The 20397-nt window shown below is 33.7% G+C and overlaps 2 protein-coding genes across 2 annotated transcripts; both read right to left on the reverse strand.

Annotated features, from left to right (window-relative positions):
* Positions 1-97: 97 nt before the first annotated feature.
* Positions 98-2864, reverse strand: AFO (Plant-specific transcription factor YABBY family protein). Its single transcript, XM_047292206.2, has 7 exons — positions 2507-2864; positions 2225-2377; positions 1942-2068; positions 967-1015; positions 718-793; positions 460-534; positions 98-355 (listed from the first exon to the last, which is right to left on the reverse strand). Exons 1-7 carry the CDS (start codon positions 2603-2605, stop codon positions 287-289), a joined length of 648 nt encoding a protein of 215 aa, XP_047148162.1. The 5' UTR covers positions 2606-2864; the 3' UTR covers positions 98-286.
* Positions 2865-11949: 9085 nt separating this feature from the next.
* Positions 11950-13418, reverse strand: LOC148191007 (uncharacterized). Its single transcript, XM_088101248.1, has 3 exons — positions 12919-13418; positions 12562-12819; positions 11950-12463 (listed from the first exon to the last, which is right to left on the reverse strand). The coding sequence occupies exons 1-3, from the start codon at positions 13416-13418 to the stop codon at positions 11950-11952; spliced, it is 1272 nt and encodes a 423-aa protein (XP_087957374.1).
* Between the last annotated feature and the right edge of the window lie 6979 nt (positions 13419-20397).

A 20397-nucleotide genomic window follows, 5' to 3' on the forward strand; every position in this document is an offset into this window, starting at 1 on the left:
AGGTATTCTTTAATGCAAATTATTAGATTAAAGAACTCCATTATCAAAAGTAAATTAGAATAAACAAAACTTAAAGAGAAAATAAAGCATCTTGAGTTTGCTTGGAACTAAGCTAGCTTCATCAGAATTAATTCCCTTCAACCATTGATTATAACATAAAGTAACAACTTTTTAACACTTAGAGAAGTACAAACACGAGTGCAAAACATAATATGCATAAGGTAAGTTCTAGTACAGTTACTTAAGTAGAGACATGGATAAAGCTGAAACCCTACAATGAAAACCTCTAGAAGGGAGAGACACCTACATTAGCTGGTGCGAAAAAACCATCTTTGATAAGCACATCCTCTGCTTCCTAGACACTCACAGAGAAATATTTCAGATTAGAAACCCTAGAAATTTCACATTGATACGCTGCCAAAGGAAAATGAGGTAACAGTAGCTAGGGTTTTCAAGTACCTGACGAACATTAGCTTTCTTCACGGGTTGATGATCAGGCATAAGTCCGAAATGAATGTGTGGAAAGTGGGCCCACTGAAAGGAAAATAGACCCCACATGAGAAAGAACAAAACATTTAACCGACAATTCAACAAGTACTAGTTTAGACATCTGGATTAAACAAAAAGAAAACTCTTCAATTAGTAAAATTTGAAAATAATCTAGAATGGGTATAAAGTCCCTAAGAGAGTAAGGTTTAGAATCTCCTTGGATCTCACATTCTTTGCAGCTGCACTAAAGGCCTCTCTGTGACTTATATCAGGGTTCCCAGCTTTGATACGTTGGATCTCATCCCTACAAAATTAAATGATTCAAAAGTCAATAAAGATTTGCATTTATGATAAAGATTTCAAGATTTGAGTTACTACACTAAACTAAATTAATCTTTTAGGGTGTGTATGTTACCAAGTTAATAGAACTTGCTAATTAGAATTAACATAACAGTAAATTAATGTTACTAAACTTACTTGATGAAGCGGTTGTAAGCAGATGGAACTCTCTGTCTCTTCTCTGGAGCTGGACATGCAACACACGGACAATGCACAGGCAAACAGACAGGAACATTAAATAACTTGGCTCACCTTTTTGCCTAATGCACACACTCTCTCTATGCCCTCTTTCTCTCTATTCTATCATTACCTCATCATTATCTTTAACAATCACTCTCCCAATTGATTCAGCACTATATTTTCGGGGGAGGATTCTGTCTCACTCAGTGTATGCATGTAAGGAGACATGCATAGACGCAAAGAGAAAGAAAATGAATTTACATATTTTAGATTTGATTTCTTATATCTCCTTTAGGAGGAAAAAACTTGGTTTTTTTTTCACCATTTGAAATTTCATTATGGTAATTGAGAAGATCAAAGAATATGGGAATGTGCTGCTTCAATTTGAAAAACAATGGAAACTGCATGTTTAGTCAATTTTGAGAACAAAAGCTGGATTTCTCGTGACTCACTACAGTGTACATTAATACAGGAAAGGGGAAAGAAGGCAATGCATGAGATAAATGTGCTAAAGATTGTTCTCTCTTTGCCACTTGCAGCATACGGAGAAACTGGTCAGTCTTTAGATTGACAAGTGAGTTTTGATAGGGATAGAACAATTTTTAGGTTTTGTTTTTCATCCTTTATAGGTTAAGTGATAACATTGTGAGGTTAAAAGAAGTGTGAAATGGACTGAATGGTATCAGAGGAGTTTCCTTTTCTTTTCCTCTATCTTTTCTTTTGTGGTATCAGAAGGATCTCTGATCACCGCACCCGAGAAATAGAGAAAGGAAACTTGGTAAAAAGAAATTAAAAACAGACATGAAAAACAGGTGGAGGTTTAATTTTTAGGTGACCACACAGAAAGAAAAAGGTGTTAAGAAAAAAAAAATCAGAAAACAAGTGCGGCTTTTTCAACAGTCATTAGGATAACAAAATAGAGAAAATTCTCACGTCTATTAGCCGATGGAGGCTTAGGAGTTTCTTCAGGTCCTCCTCGCATGGTGCTGGTGACCAAATCATTAGGGTTTGGCATCTGATTCATCACCATGTTTGCGGAAGGTGCATTACGAATCTCCTCCTGAAATATCAAACCAAATACTCATATAATTGGATCATTGCAGCTATGATTTAAATTCTTCTCTAGTATATAATTAGACAAAATAAAAGGAGAAAGAATTTATGAATTGAAAGCCCTAGCTGTGTGTGGCTGACACATGCAGATAAATATATATACCAGAAGATTTTGAGGAGTGAAGAAGGTGTGGCCAAGGTGGAGCTGATTAGCCGAAGGAAGAAGCAGGCCACGCATGTTGACGGAGAGAAGGTTGGTGCAATGACCACATCTCACAGTGACAGTCTTAAACAAACTGGAGCAAGGAACACTCACCTAAATTTTTCAGAAGAAGAAGAAGAAAAAGAAAGAGAGATGTGAAGTGAAGGCAAAGAGATGCAGTTTGATTGATTGCATTAGAAGAGAGATGATGAGAAAAGTGAAGAGGAGGGTGATGGATGATACCGCTAGGACAGTGTCACAGAAGTTGCAATGGACATAGCAGAGCTGGTCGGAGGGAGAGAGGTGTTGGTCCGGTGAAAAGGAAGTGGATGAGGAGGACATGTTGTTCCTCTTTTTGTTGATTCCCTTTTCTCTCTTTCTGATGATTTGATTTGATTGATGGGATTGACTGATCAGTCGCGGTTTTGGTGATGGACAGATAAACTTCCTATGGATCTGATCCTCTTGATTCTTGAGTTACTATTAAGGAGCTGCTTAGGGAGAGAAAAAAAAAACAAACTCACTAGCAAAAGAAAAACAGAAACACCGTCCAGAGATACCACTTAAGTATTGAAGAATCCAAAACTCCTACAAAGCGCTCTCTTTCTCTCACCATTTTCAGACCTATATATTTATATATATATATATATATATATATAATAATAATAATAATAATAACAAGTATACTTAGTCAATTTCAGAACAATTTACTGTTCATCTCAGCAAGATTATACAGTTTCCACCTGGGTTTATCTTTAAGATGTTTTCACACAGAAGAAGAAAATCCAAACATTTTTTTTTTCTGTGGGTCTGATTATTGTCATAGTTTTAACTTACAGCATACTTTTACATTTGTCATAGCCCACCACCATATTATCACCATAAATGTGCATGGTTGCATATATACATTAATTCAAAGGAGATACACTCAGAATATATAAAATATTTATACTGTTAAACAGTTTGTAATCACTTCACGTGATTTTAAACATATTCAAAATAAATAGGGTCTCTGATTGCTGTTTAACAGCATGTGAATTTGAATCTTTTCACCTGAGGTTTACACAGAAGAACTTACTGTGTTTTAGTTTAGTAATAGATGCCCTCTTAGTGTATCCAAAGACACTTGACTTCATGTGAAAATCATAATTACAACATAATGAAGTTAAGTCATAATGCAGAAACATAGCTAACAAAGTAACGTTTATAGAGAACATATATAACAGTAGTAAGAGTGGTTGTTAAGTAAAAAAGATATAGAAGATAGATAGTATGAGATGCATTTGAGAAAAGTGTGTGAAGTGAATAAAAAAGAAATAAATGAACGGTTGGCATTCCCAATGGATGTGTGTGAGAGAAAGAGGTAGCAGAGGCGGCAGAGGTGGGGGAACGGAGAGCGAAAGGGACGTGTGCATGGGAGTGATTAGCTTTGGCTCATTCACCTGTTGTTTTCAAAGTTAAGAACGTTCACAGAGTGTCCTCGGTTTTCTACAATTCCATTTCGTGATCACATTTTATCTCTATCAAATCAAATCAAATCTTTGTTCTTTCTAAAGCCTCTCTGCGTTTAAAATGCAGCAAGAAGCCCTACGATGGGCCAGTACTGCAATCAAGATGTTATGTTAGAGCCATCTTGTTTTCTAACCCTTTCAGACTTCAACGCTTGTGACCCACCTCACTCTTCTGTCATTAATTTCCCCTTTGCAATCAATTCACTCCTTCACACACAGTACTTCTACTATCTCATCATCTTTATTTCCATTTACCACTGTTCATTGTCATTCCTTTCTGCTCTTTTTTAATTAATTCGCATGGATCCCATCCTATCCAACCATTTTTTTCTTATCTATGTAATAACCTAATACCATATGTCACTTCAAATTTTCACGTTTTGGTTTTAACATAAAGTCCACTTCATAGTACATTTGTTTCTCAATAAATAAAATTACCAGGCATCCTATAATACAATGTTCAACTGGTTCAGATGTCCAATTCATTTTTGCATTCATTCTTTTTAAAATGTATCGGAAAGAAAGAGACAAGTCCGAGAATTTGAATCCTTTAAACTTTAGTCTTTTATTTGAGGCTCATTTTGAATCTGTTACCAACCTCTGTTTAGTTTTCATAATAGTTTGACTATGTTCGTATTTTAATTATTATATTTTTTTATTATGAAAAAAATTGTTAAAAGAAACTTTAAGTGACACTGATAGATAGATACTGAGAAAAAATGAGGTCTTCGTATACTAATTTTGAACTTCTGAAGATGTAAGAGTTCTTTTAAAATTTGAATAAATTAATTCCATGATTTCTAGAAAATATAAAATAATTAAGAGAAGACGCACGCCTATGCACACAAATGTACCATCCTTATTAAAAAAATACTATTTTCAATCTAATCATAATTGAATTCTAAATTAAATAACAAAAAAAATTATTGTTATTTTAAAAGAAGTTATTCCTCATCTTTTTCTCAAAACAAAGCAGTTGTTTAATTATAATAGGGTTTTTGCTATTATTCACATACAAAAATGATGCATAAGATATTTCAACTCACCAAACAAACCAACTTAGAACAATATAACAAGACTGATTTACATTCCAATTAACTACATATTTTCAAATTATTGATATGGGTTTATACCATTGTCAAGACAACCCACAAGGATATCAGAGGAAACTAACCATTATTAAATAAAGATTCCAATATGGAGCAGCATTTAAGGCCAAACTATATAATGTCAAAATTAATATTTCTACACCACATGACGACAATTTATATTTTTTATTTTTTTCTAAATATGAAGCTGTCTCCATTTTTAACATAAAAAAAAGGATAAACTTTGAGAAATGGTCGAATCAAAATAAGATAAGCTTTCGTTTTGACAAGTTACAATTTGGATGAGATAAATGAGATAAAGTGTTTGTTGATGGTGTTGCTTTTGGTTTTGAAGTCTTGGATTGGAACACTATCTTATCTTTTTTGTTTTCCAAAAATGTAAAAGGATGACCAAACAATAACGCAATTGGATTAAAAAAATCTAGAATATTAGTGCATGAGAATGATATACTTGGTGACCACATCTATCCAATAGTTCATGGGATGTCATCCCGTGACCATGTCTTCACCATTCAAAAGTACAGGTTGATTAATTTAAGGATCCATTTGCTTCAGCTAGCATTCAAGGTACAACAATGTTGGTGTGTGTATTTTCTTATATTTGCTTTTTAACAACATTGTCTGTGTTAAATGTTTTTTTGTCTTACAGTAATATACTATAGAACCCCACAAACTCTTTTTAGTTATAGGTTGATTCTTTTTCTGTTTTATATTTTATGACAACTTTTTACCTATAATGTGAGGTTTTTAAGAATATAATAATACTAATCTCTACTTTATTTAATGAATCGTGATAAATTTAAGAATATGATGTACTGTTTTAAAATTTTAATTTTGATTAGTAAACAATGTAACAACTTGAATATATAGTTGTAGGTTTCCTGTATCACTTATTTTAGGTTTTTGCTTATTATAAAAGGAAATTAACAGCAACTTGAAGTACGGTGACTAAATTTATTTCCATGAAATTAATATATAGTATGTATGTTTTGAATAATATTGAAAATGGGTTTACAACATTACAGCATACATACACATGCATGATGAAGCATGATGAGCTGTGAAGTAATGTAGTATTTATGGCATTGACTGCAATGGCATGACTGGCCATATTTCTTGAGATTCAAAATCAGCTAAAAGGGTTGAAACATGGTAGCCAATTAAACTATATTTAGGCTCTAACATATCATTAAATGCTACAAAAAATAAATGGAGATGTAAATTTTTACACTATTCATTTTTTATAGATTTTAAAAATTAATATATATTTTTTCTATAAATATTTTCTTACATATCATAAACATATAGCAACTACTGAAATCACCTTTTTAAGAAGAATAACTAAAGAAATAGAGAGACAAATAAAATAAGATAAAATATCTTATGTGAAGGTAAACACTTATTAGCTTATTTAATTTTAACTGGGCATTCATTGTTCCTTGGATCACACTCACCAATGAAGGGTTCTGTATCAAGTGTTCTAAATTAAAAGTACCTATTTCTTCAATTTGGCTTCATAGTGAAAAAAATATATATTTAATTTATAAAACAAATTTGCTTTTATATATGAAACATGATAACAAAATTTTACTTCTAGGATGATTGACATTGCACTCTAATAAATCTTCAAGACTAATTAAACAAAATATATGATGTCTCCAGAAAAATTAGCTACCTTAATTAACACTATTTCTGAAAGTTATTGTTTGTTTTTGAGAAAATATGTAATAACACTAAAATGAAACAAAGGGATATTCTAACTTTCACACAAGAAGAATTTCATGCCTGAAATTTGTAATAGAAATAAAAGGGAGGAGAATTCCTATTCCTTATTTTTAAACCGTATTGGTGGTCATTTACAACTAATTCATCAATCAATGGTTTGAAAATAACTTCTAGAAAACAGGTCCACTATCATGAAACAAACATTGATAATATACAAGGTAGTCTAATATTTAGAATGATGTAAACACACAATAACATCTCCACCGTAATTCATAAATGAGATTAAGATAAATTTAGTTGAAGTGTGTTTCAAAAAGATTAATTAAAAAGATATAACATCAATAATATTTGTGCTTAGATCACAACTCAAAGATAATAAATTTCTTACTCTTCTTCCATATAACATATTTAACTTTATTATTTTCATCTCAATTAGATAAATTTAAACTTATACTTGAATAAATACACAAACACCTATAATTTTTTAATTAGTCTAATAATGCAAGAGATTTTGTAACTTTTCAACAAACAAATAAGAAGTTTTTGGTTGGGTAAAAATGCAGTAGATAGTAGGAGAAATATGATGAGGCTAGCTAGAAGAAACTCAAGCTGCTATATATTTGCTAGGTCTAACCCAAGCCTAGTCAACTAAGTTACCTTTTCGTCTCAAAAATCGATGGAATCGAACACAAATTATGGTGATAGTTCAGAATTTACCAAACCCAAAGAAAAAAAAAAAGCTAATACCTATCTTTGTCTTTTGCTACACCTTTTAACTCCACCAATTAATCAACAAATTCCATTTCTGTCTTTGTCTAAGAAAAAGGATTTCACTCTAATCCATTTAACTTTAGAATCCAAAATCACTAGTTATGCTTTTACACACAAATCCGGGGAATACATTGCTGATTTGACTCCTCAGACATCACTTTCTCATACACACATACATGTAAATACCTGTCAGTGATAGCAGAACGCAGAGATCTTTAAATTTCGTTGGTTTTCATTTGTCCTTTGCAAGAGCGTTCATTCATATCTGTATATCTACACGTCAATATATATATTTATAAATTGTTTTTTCTTTGTTTTAGGTTACTGAATTGAATTTGGTTAGATCTCTGGTAATATTGTAGCATCTAGAGAGAGAGTTTTATTACCTTTTTGGAGATGCTTGCAAAGTAACCCTAACTTTGCTCAAAAAGATGGCTGTCACTTCCAGCGATACTTAGAAGTTGTAGAAAGCTATTACTTTGCATGCCACTTGTCCAATGGAGCTTATTCGTGTTTCTGCATACCCAAATATGTTCATCACTGTCTCTAACGGGTAGTGCACATGAATTAGCTATAGCATGTTGAGTTGAAAAAGAGATAAGTGGGGTCATACCAGTAGTAGGGTTGGTTTAGTTTCAGCGTCACTAGCGCTGGGGCATCAACAAAATCCTATAACGTATCATCACAGAACCAACTATTACATCAACCAAAAGAGAAAGAATAGTAATCATGATTCTCCGTAGAATGAAATGATAATTTTAAACAAAAAAAATGTCAAAAATAGTTTATCTGAATTTCTCTTTCCCAACATATTCACCCTTGTTTTAACCATAAAAAGTCACAGACCTATGAATGTGATCATATGGTTTTTTTTTTATATGTCAAATTATATATCAGTTCAGAATTTTTGTTTGAATACTTCAGTGGCCTATTCTGAATCCTTGAATATGGTGTTGCATAGATACATAGATGAAAGATACTTTATATACCCTTGTTTAAGATGGTCACCAATAGATGAGTTTTGGTGAATCTAATTAAGCTAAATATTTGTTTAGGATTTTTCACTGAAGTTTATATCATAAACAAGGACACTGATAGATGCTAAGGTTGCATATCCTTAATAGAAGAACAAAGTCTCTTGAAATAAATCAATATTTAAAAAAAAAATGATTTATTCTCAATGTAATATAGGTTTCACATCAAGTATTTTTCTAGGGATTTTTCTTTATTTATTCTGTGTTATATGACAGATTTATTATATTTAAACATGAATACTTTTATTCTAAATATATAATTGGCAATATATATATATATATATATATATATATATATATATATATATATATATATATATATATATATATATATAAAGACTGGTTAGGAAATGTGACTTATTATGGGACATCTGTGTAACCGTCGATAACTTATTCAAAAATACTTTTTTACTTAAAAAAATAATCTAGAATAAATTGTAGAAAAAAATATTAAGTTTTAAAGAATACATGTACAATGATGATAAAAAAATATATTAAATATTTAAAATTCTACCTATGACAGGTAAAAAAATTTATTATTATTTTAAAACTATGTAACATGTTTTATTATCATATGATAAAATATTAGAAAGTTAGAGGAGAAAAGTAGGAGAAGTTTATTATATTTTATCACTTTTTATTTTGACATATATTTAAAAACAAAACTATGTGTGGACAGTATTATAATAAAAAAAACATCTAATATATGCATAAAACAAAAATTAAACTCTCAAGTTAGATAGATATATGTCCCTCCTGACACTAATGATGAAATTGGTAAGAAGTGAGTTATAAAAAGATAATATTTTATGACAATTGTTTCTTTTAGGTATTTGTTCCTGTTGTCTTCATGGCTGCTAGTATCATACAAGAGAAAATGGCTCCATCATAAAAGCTAAAAATATTATTAAGACACAAAATAAAAAATATATACAATTACATCTTAATTAAAATGTGTACGAAATTGTGCATCTGTATAAATATATACAAAGCATATTAAAAAAAACAAAGAGATTTATGTTTTTAATAAATTGGTGTAGTAATGGCCGAATGAATAATCCTATGGAAATTAGGATTAAACACTGAGATATTCATGCATTATATCTTAATAATTTCTGGTGAAAATTAGCTATATATCATTTTGCATTGATAATATTTGATTAATGATGTTGACATGTATTTCATTATATTACATCTCTACAATTTTTTCTTTTTAAATTGTTTCTATCTTAACCTTTTTCAAGGAGAAATTATTTTCACTTTTTTTTTATTTCAAAATTTTCTATTATAGATTTAAAATTGATTTATGTATTTTTTTTTTAGTTTTAATGTCTCCGAAGGTCCCTATTTTGGTTTTGAATTTCAAATAGGTCCTCGTCATTTTCGGCGTATCAATTGAGTCCTTGTTTTTGTAAAATTGAATCAATTACAGGCCTGCCGTTAATTTGGACAAACGCCCGTTACGGTATTGGTTAGGTGGCATGGTTGAGTGCAGTAACTAATCCGACGTGGCATTTAAAACGGTTTTTGTATTAAATAATTGGTATGCACGTGTGTTTATTCAGTTTTGGGTAAGGGCATACTAGGAAATTTGAAAAAATTCAAGGCCAACAGGTTTTAATTGACGAATGCACATGAGATTGGGGGAAGAAATTAAGGGTTTTTAATATTAGGGTTCGCGTGAGAGGCCAAAAATGGGATCCTAAGTTGGATCCAAAAATCAGGTGTATCTTTGTTCGATTGGAAGTGGGAGGGTGCGCGTTCTTTGTTGGATTCGAAGTTGGAGGGTGCGCGTTCTTTGTTCGATTCGAAGTGGGAGGGTGCGCGTTCTTTGTTCGATTCGAAGTACGAGGTCGAAGTTGTAGTTTTGCGACGCAGCTGGGTGTAGTACTAGTTGTTCGAAGAGAATGTCGAAGGAGCACTCTTGGTATTCATCGAGTTGCAGTGCCAGGCGGAAGGAAAATGGTACGCCTTCACCGATCTGCTACTGTGGTCAAAGTTGTGTGGTGAGAACTGCCAAAACTACGAAGAATCGGGGCAAGCAATTTTGGGGATGCTCCAAGTATAAGGTATGTTAGATTCAACTCAACGTAATCAAGTTCTGGTACTGTTTGTGAGAAGAAGGTGGTACTCCCTAATGAAGTTGAATGTTGTCTTTACAGAATGGTGGTGAAGAAAGTGGTTGCAACTTCTTCGAATGGTGCAATGATATTGGTGGTGACGAAAGGGGAAGTTTGTTCAACAGTGAAGGAAAGAAAGAAACACTAGTGAAGAGTGAAGACATGGATAGTACTAGGAAAATGATACTGAATTTACAAAAATCAGTTTTCATTGTTGAAAAGTTGATGAAGGTGGTGATGTTGTTGGTGTCTGTTTTATGTGTAATACAGATAGTTTTAGTTTCAATGTTGATGACGAAAGGATGATTCCTTGTAACTTTGTTGTAGGTTTTGTCTGTTGTAATGAAATGAATGAAATGGAAGAGTTGTTATAAATTCAGTCCATATACTGTGTACAAAATTACTGCTAAATTAAACAATTGTTATAATGGTAAATCATATTTATAGAATAAGCAGTTTGATTGATGAAATGCTAAATTACAGCATTGTTATCCTGATCAGACCACAATTTGATTGTTACATTGCTGAGATAGTATTGACGAGCGTCCAATGCGGGTCCTATCTTGACGAGCGTCCACTGCGGGTCCTATCTTGACGAGCGTCCAATGCGGGTCCTCGCTGGACGAGCGTCAACTGCGCGTCTTCGCTGGACGAGCGTCCACTGCGCGTCTTCGCTGGACGCGCGTCCACTGAGCGTTTTTTCTACCGTGTGTATCGCTCGTCAAACTACGTCCCTGTTCCCTAGCGTTCGGTTTAGTCGTCCTCCCTCGTGTACCGCTCGTCCACCTACGTCCGTGCTCAAGACCTTTCGGTGTGGTCGTCCTACCTTGTCTAGCGCTCGTCCAACTACGTGCGTGCTGAAGACCGTTCGGTGTGGTCGTCCTCCCTTGTCTAGCGCTCGTCCAACTACGTCCGTGCTGAAGAGCGTTCGGTGTGGTCGTCCTCCCGTGTGTAGCGCTCGTCCAACTACGTCCGTGTTGAAGACCGTTCGGTCTGGTCGTCCACCCTCGTGCATCGCTCTTCCAACAACCTCCGTGCTGCAGAGCGTTCGGTCTGGTCGTCCTGTATCGTTGTATATAAGACGTCCGTCCAAGAAGGAAATTGTAATATAACCAAAACATTTTAATACATCCAAAACAGTTCCTGGTCATTGACAAAATAGTTCCTGGTCATTGTAATACATCCAAAACAGTTCCTGGTCATATCCAAAGTAGTTCCTGCTCATTGTAATACATCCAAAACAGTGTAATACATCCAAAACCATACATAGTTGGCATCATTGTAATACATCCAAAACCATACACACATCTATAGTTCAGCAAAATTACAAAGCAGTAAAACAATCAACCTTGTTCCTTAGACTATTACATAACCAAAGTTCCTTAAACTTGGCATCGTTGTCATTTATACAGACATCTATAGTTCAGCTTGCTCATCATTCATACACACTTCAGATAATTGCGATGATGGCATGATTGGTTCTTGGGTTGCTTTCGGGCAACGACTCCTGTTGTGCCCAACCTCCCTACATATCCCGCATCTCTTCCGCAAACCACCCTTGCTCACTCGTGAATCATCCTTTCTGATCTCCCACTGCTCCAGTCTTCTTTTCCTTTTAGGTCTTCCAGGCATAACCTTTTTCCTAGGAGGCATGACATCCGGATGTGGTGTTAGGTCCCACATGTTGTTGCCGTTGATGGGATATACGATTGATGCATAGGTTTCTTCATATGTGGACTTTAGAAAGCAAGCCGGAATGAACTGCTGGCCATCAATATTAAGAAACTTCATTGCGGCAAGGGAGTGACAACATGGAATTCCTGTGATGCTCCATCTCCTGCACGAGCATGAGAACTCGTCTATGTTTACAACAAATTTTTCTCCACTTTGGGAGACGTGTCTTACTTCAAACAGTTTGTGTGCTGACCAGCTATAAAGAAATAAAAAATTTAAACAACACATTTAAGTGTATGACATAAAGTTTACCAAGGAATGAATAAACATTTATGAAGTTATGAAGAAAGTTACCTAGGTATCCAATTCTTGGTTGCTTGGGATTCCTTTGTAAATCTGGCCTGGATCTTTGGACAAATTGGTCCTGAAAATGATTGTATCTTATCCCTGTTTTTTGCCCATCTTTGCATTATGTATACCCTAATTTCTTCCAGCATTGTTATGATTGGTTTAGTCCTGGTGTGAACCAAGACACTGTTGAAAGCCTCACTGATATTGTTGACCAATGTGTCACATTTTGGTGTTGGACTGAATCTGGACCTTGACCAATATCTACAACAGATGATATATACACATGTTAAAACTGCAACTAATATGGACAAACATAAAATAATATACAAAGGGCAAAAATAATTAATACAAATTGTCAACCTTGGAGGGATGGCAATCAAATGCTTGAATGCGTCTTCATTTATATCTTTAATGTTTCTCATCTTCCTTTCCCAGTTTTGTGGATGAGTGGCAGTAGCTGCCCTCCACATCAGCTGTTTCAGATTTTTACCATTACCTTCAACTTCTCCTTCCTCATTAGTAATGTCTTCAAGCATATGAATGACTTCGGGATCAGAAACTACATGGACAACGTATAAGTGAACTTCACCATTAAGCCTAGCTAAGTTAGCCATATGCATGGCATCTCTGTCATCAATCAATTGTTCCAACCTATTTTCGAACACTAAACCCCCTCCTAAACAGTACCATAAATCTTTAAAATTCTCATATCCTAAACTTTTCACTACACTGACAATCACAAAAAAACTCCACGTGTCAGGGTCAAAGGACAAAGTTGTTGTCTCCCCTTCATACTTTAGGGTACTATCATTAATGAACTTTCCTCCATGGTGGAACACACACACAATAGCGTCCTCCATTACGCACAACACACAATAAATATATCTACAGACCTATTATGAAAACATATCACGACAAAAAAAATATATATTAAAACAGGCACAGAGATCAAATAACTTTAAACATACGCACTCAGACAAAGTCAAATAACTTTAAACATACATGGGGGACCACCAAAATGCAATCAAAACCAGAGACCAAACCATACAGCAATGGGGGACCACCACAAGTGATTGTAGTTTCGATTGAATCAAAACGAATACAATAAAGCAGAAACACTTACCTCCACTGACCACGTGCTTCAGCTTCTTGCTTCCAACAACAAAAGGACCCACAGACACCGCCCACTGCATGCACTCTGCCGCTTCAGTCTCAAACTTACGATCGCGATTTTTGGCCTCTCACGCGAACCCTAATAATAAAAAGGTTTAATTCTTTCCCCAATCTCAGTTGCCCAATCTCAGTTGCCCTTATAATTTTTTCAAATTTCCTACTTTACCCTTACCCAAAACTGAATAAACACACGTGCATACCAATTATTTTATACAATAACCGTTTTAAATGCCACGTCCACCTAACCAATACCGTAACGGGCGTTTGTCCAAATTAACGGCAGGCCTGTAATTGATTCAATTTTACAAAAACAAGGACTCAATTGATACGCCGAAAATGACGAGGACCTATTTGAAATTCATGACCAAAATAGGGACCTACGGAGACATTAAACCTTTTTTTTACTATTAACAGTACCGTCTAGTATAATAACAATGGTAGATTATGAACTGGTACGTCAGGTTCTCAAGAAAAAGAGTTGGATCACCAATATACACACTTATTTTCTTATACATGTATTTTCATTATACCACACTTTATAATTTGTAGCAAAAACAATTATTTAATAATGTGAGAGATCAAACTAACTTCAATCAAAGAACATACTCAGGTTTATTCTACAACACTGTCTATCTTAGTAACAGTAGCAATAAAATATGACCATGACTTTGATATCGTAAGATAACACCATAAGAAACTAAAATTAGAAGAACAAAACATAAAGATGCAAAAGACAATAAAAGGTATTCACTACAAAGAAATTGATTATTTCTGTCCGAAAACCAACTCAAAAGAACAAAAATCAATACAATAGATAAATAGAGTTTGACTTAGCATTGCGAGATGTAGCTATGCAAAAAGAGGTAAGCACTAATATTACAACTCATAGGTTAAATAACCAATACAATAATGAATATTTCTTTTTCTTCTTTCTTTTTTGTTTTTTATGAGTTTAGCAACCCTATTACTCATATTAATATATTTGTTCTTATTAATAAAAGAAATAATAAATATACTTTTCAACCTCAATTAATTGCATTATTCAAAAAAGTCATGAAAATAGTGCTAGAATTTAATAATAAAATATAATTAAAATTTTGAATGTGAACTTTCAAAACAGAGAATTGAAACTTTTGAAAATCATCAGTTCCAATGTAATTTCAAAGTGTTACAACAAAAAAAACCTATGTGATAAATGATGTAATAACAGTTTCGTATTGCAAATCATATTTTAATTGTTATTTATAATTGATAAAATATCCTTTAAAAATAAAAAAAATAAAAAACATATTTATAATTTATTTTTTAACAAAGAACAAGATACTACATTGGTTAGGATAAAACTGATGTAGTATAACTTTTGATTGATGTGTGCATTTTTGTTTTCGTTTTAAGAGTTTTTTGTCCTTTTTCTCGCATCTCTTCTCGTTTTCATTCTCATGTTCTCTCTTCTCCATTCCGTTTTGTTTGACCTTCATTGTTGGAAAATATCATTCCATTTTCCCTTTTTCACTAGAACCATCACAACTCTGCGTTTTGGCTCTTTATTCTCGCCTTAGCTCTCTCACTCACCGTCGTTGCATGCAATAAGAATGGTCTTTGTGCTATCATTGAGAAGCCTCGTTCCCATCAATGTTGGTTTCATCTCTTCTTGCTAGTTTCACCAATGTGGCCCTTCACCACTTGGAAGCCTCCACATTGCGTTGATGTTGTGCAAAGAGGGTGTCATCGCTGCTATGCGAATGAGGTATCGACGCTACCGTGCAAAAAAGGTTTTTCCGCTATCGTGCGAAGGAGGTGACACAACTACTATGCAAAGGAGGTGTGACCTTTCACCATTTTCCTCTCTCCATTCGAAATGTTGCACAGTCGTGGGTTTTAGGTCTCCATTCACTCCTTAGAAGAACTTCTCTCCTACCATTGGTACAGTCATTGTTGCCTGCATGAAGCACCCTTCCTGTGTCGTTGTTATCTTGTTGATGTCGGTTTCAGTTTTTTCCTCCCTCCTTGCACTCCATTCACCGTCGTAGGCTTCCCACACCATCCTACTATTGTTGTGTTGTAAAGGAGGTTTCGCAAGACCCTAGTCGTCGTCATTACTTCGCATTGAACCCTAGCCACTACCACTAGCTTGCGTTGAATCCTAGTCCCTATCACTTGAACTCTAGCTTGTTTCGCAACACCTACCTTTTTTAAAATAAAAAATTAGGAAATATAACATAAATTCTCAAAGATATCTAATGTTATATGTGTTTCACTTTGTTGATAGGGGGACCACAGTGTTAGCTAAACCCACTCCCTTTGATGTTTGTTTTTGATGATGACAACACATTGTTAATAAAAATACATGTATGTGTACTGTGTTATGTGTTTTATGTGTTTACGCTTATTGTGAAATATGCACATATTGTGATTGTCACATTAGACATATTGTTTTGATTGATGCATATATACTACTGTGTTTGTAAAGTGATCATATCTGTGTATGCACAATATATGTTTTGGAAATAGAAAAACCACATGCACAAAAGCATATTTACATGACTTAATTTATTACAGTGTTGTGATAATCAATTAAGGTCATTAAACAACTTGAGTTTTAAACTATGGAAAAACAACCAGTTTTGAATCGATTACATTAGTTGGTAAATCGATTAAAACTCATGTGTTTGCACATATCTTTTTTAAAATGTGCTGTGATGAATTTGGGAAAGAAAAGTTTTCAAATATTTGCTAAGTGTTGAAGCTTAATCGATTACATGAATTATGTATTCAATTAAGTCTGTTAAGATTTGAAAACTAACTTATGCTTGTCTAACTGCTATAACAGTCATATTTTTGAATATGTTTGACTAAGCATTTAATGGAAATCTATTGTACTAATTGCGTATTCAATTAAGGAGCCAAGTTGGTTGTAATTTTGTTACACCTGTTTAATGTAACCGATTACATAAGTTGGCTAATCGATTTAATTGCGTCAGGATTGACTTAAACTATATATTGATGCATTGATTGTTTTTTGTAAGAAGAATTGATTCTAACATTTTCATATCTGATTGTTGGAGTTTAGAAAGCTTACAGATTACTCAGAAATCCAAGAATCAAGAACATGAAAGATTAAAGGATCTTGAAGAATTATTGTGAAGCAGACTACTGTATTGAAGAGACTGGTCGTTCTGTATAACTAAGGCGTGCTTGTTGTTTAATCAGGAGAAGAAGATCAGGAAACTTTGTGTTGTTGTTCCCTGTGTGTGAGGCCAGGAAGAAGAACGAGGAGTTCTTTGTACTTTGAGAGGGTTCTCAAAGGGGTGACTACAGGAAAGGATTATTCTTGCTGCAGGTTTTTGTATTGGCTATATTAGATTAGTGAGTTAGAGAGGTTGTTTACATTTTGACAGATTGGTCGCCGTAAAAGTCTTGTTGTAAAAATTGAGATCTCTATAGTGCAATTGGCTTTCAATCTAATGTTGATTGAAAGGACACTGGATGTAGGCATTGAGGTCGAACCAGTATAGAAATCAGAGTTTGATTTTTCTTCTCCCTATCTCTTTGCATTAATCAATTACATTCTGTTTTTAATTGATTACACATATTGTTACATTGCACGCATATTGCTTACTGTCCAAGAAAGGTTTAAAGAATCATACTATTTGTGAAAAAGATTTCAAAAGCTATTATTTTTATAAAACACCAATTCACCCCCTCTTGGTGTTGAGAAACAAAGCTCATCAATTCTAACACATTTTTTACATCGGTTCGTCAATTGATGCTATATGTGTTTCACTTATTTCATCATTTTAGACAACATCGATTTCTAAATCGATGTAATATATCTTAAGTAACTAATATAATATGTCATCTTTATAATAATAATAAAAATAACATTAAGAAACATTAAGCTTATTTCTCTTATCAAGAGGGTGGGTGAATTGGTTTTTAATGAAAATACTTTCTTTTACTATTTTTCTGGAAATCTTTAGAATGATCTTTAACACGCAAGACAATAAAATAATAATGCAGTAAAAGAGTTTAAGGAATAGAAAAACCAACAAAGATTTTTATACTGGTTTGACCAACTCTACATCCAGTCTCTTCAACAACCTTAGTTGAAGGATACCACTATAAAGATTGAGTTTACAAACAAGAATACAAATACTACCTCTCAATCCACTCTCCTTCCCCAATCAAAATCAATTACAGCAAGAGAGTGGTGAACACCCTCACACTCTCACAACCCAGAAAGCAATTTCCAACTTCCTGTAACCTTAGAGCAACCCCAACTCTAAGAAAAACCTTTAGAGCAATCCCAACTCTAAGAAAAACCTCGAGAGCAATCCCAACTCTCAATGAGAACAAACACAGTCCTCTCCTCTGGCACAAAATGCATAGAAATACAATCTACACATTGAAAAAGATAAACCTGATCTTCATAGTAGACACTCTAGTAGTGCAAATATGATTAGAAACCTTTCAGCACAAATATTGGCAGAATCTTGATCTATAAACCCGAATTTAATCCTTGATTCTTAAGGATGATTCTTGTATAATCGGTTAAGTACTATACTTAAGCAAATTTTGAAAACTTTTCCTTCTCAAAACTCATCACAGTACTCAGCAAACAGATGTTGGCAAAGACACGAGTTTTAATCGATTATGCATATAATGTAATCGGTTAAAACTTGTAGTTTGCTACAATTAAGCATTTTGGTGATATCAGATGAGACTAATTGATTACATAAACATTGTAATCGATTACTTCATACATATATGCTTTGTGCAAGTGGTTTTTGTCATTTAAAACATGAGTATGCATACAATAGATATAAATGCATGTATGACCACAATAAGTATGCAAACCAATAAGTTTAAGAACATACAAACATATAAATGCTTATGCATATAAAAAACGTTTCAGTGTTGTGCAAGCAACGAAACATATAGAAACATTTATGTTGTTGTCATCATAAAAAAACAAAGTACACAGGGATTGGGTTTACATTGCTCCCCTATCAACAATCTCCCCCTTTTTTGCACCTCTATACTTGTCCTTACCCTTTGCTCTCATGAATTTAGCAAACCTTTTTATCATGAGGCTCATATTCTCCTCATCATTAAAATCATCATCATCATCCCTTTTTGAACTCTTCCCTTTGGAGATTTTGGATTTGATGGCCAAGGTCTTCTTTTTGCCTTGATCTTCTTCCGCAATCAATTTGTTTAGCTCAAGCTCGTGCTCATGAAGCTTTCCAAAGAGGATTGTCATCGACATTTGGGATAGCTTTTAGGATTCTAAGATGGCTGTCACCTTCCGTTGCCAAGACCTGTCCAATGACTTCAAAATTTTTACATTAAGCTCATCAACATCAAAAGTCTTACCTAACCCTATTAGATGGTTCACGATGTGAGTGAAGCGCTTCTGAACATCAACTATTATTTCTCTAGTATGCATCATGAACATCTCGTACTCCTAGATAAGTGTGTTCTTCCTTGCGTGCTTTATGTCGTCAGTACCTTCATGAGTGACTCTAAGGACTTCCTACATCTCCTACGCTATCTTACACACAGAAATTCTATAGAACTTATCAAACACCACAATAGAAGATATAATATTACAAGCTTTAATATCTAATTAAGCTCTTCTACTTTCCTCAACAATCCATTAACAATACAGTTTTTGTTGTTCAACCCCATCAACAGTTCTCATAGGAATATAAGGGCCATTTGAAATGCTTTCCAGATGCCTATGTCAACATACCTCAAAAATTTTCATTTTGATTTTTCAGAATGCATAGTTATCACTAGTAAAAAGTGGTGGTCAGTTGATGGAGGCACCCTCAGCCTAAACTTGGTCATGACCATCAATTTTCAAAATTTTTGAAGAACTATCAAAACAAGCTCTGATACCAAATAATAGTCTATCTGCACAAACATCTTCTAAACAAGAAAACTTCTAAGTGTTCTTACATCAACAAAGTTATTCCTATACAATTAATTCTACAAAATGCTTTTTAATGTAAATACAACAAGAGTCTTCAAGTCTTCATCTTGTAACATCATCAAAACTTCAATAGCTTCAAGATACCAATGTTCCTCATTGGTAACATAGATATCTTCCTTGGAGTAATACCTAAGCTAGTAAAAATGCACAAATTTTTCTTCCCTATTCAATCCATTATGTAGGTATAGTTTGTTTACCCTATACCTTCCTGGATACCTCAAACAATCCTTATAAGTTTCCATCCTTTTTGTCCATTTGTTAACCTCAGAATCATGCACATGAGACATGTAACCTTCAGCCTTTAAACCAGTAAAAGATAGTTGGACATCATCATCAATTATGATATTAACACCCTTTTCCCGAGAGTGTATAACTTCATCGACAACTTTTAGATTTGTATAGAAAACTTCTACTAAGTCAGGATAACAATCACCTTTTATTTGAACAAAGATGGGATTAACAACCTTTCCTCTTTTTTTCCTTACTTTTGAATTTCCTGCAAAATCAGATGCATTGTTTCTAGATTTCATGAACTTAGTAAATTTCTTTACCATCATGTTAAGCACTTCCTTTTCTAGTACTTCTGCATCAGAATCAGCATCTGTGTCATTGCTTCTTGAGGCTTTTTTGCTAGAAATCTTGAGAGTTACGGAATGCTTCTGTTCAGT

The sequence above is a fragment of the Vigna umbellata genome, chromosome 11 (genome assembly GCF_029865625.1).
Source record: "Vigna umbellata cultivar VRB3 chromosome 11, Vumbellata_1.0, whole genome shotgun sequence".
In the NCBI taxonomy this organism is placed as follows: Eukaryota; Viridiplantae; Streptophyta; class Magnoliopsida; order Fabales; family Fabaceae; genus Vigna; species Vigna umbellata.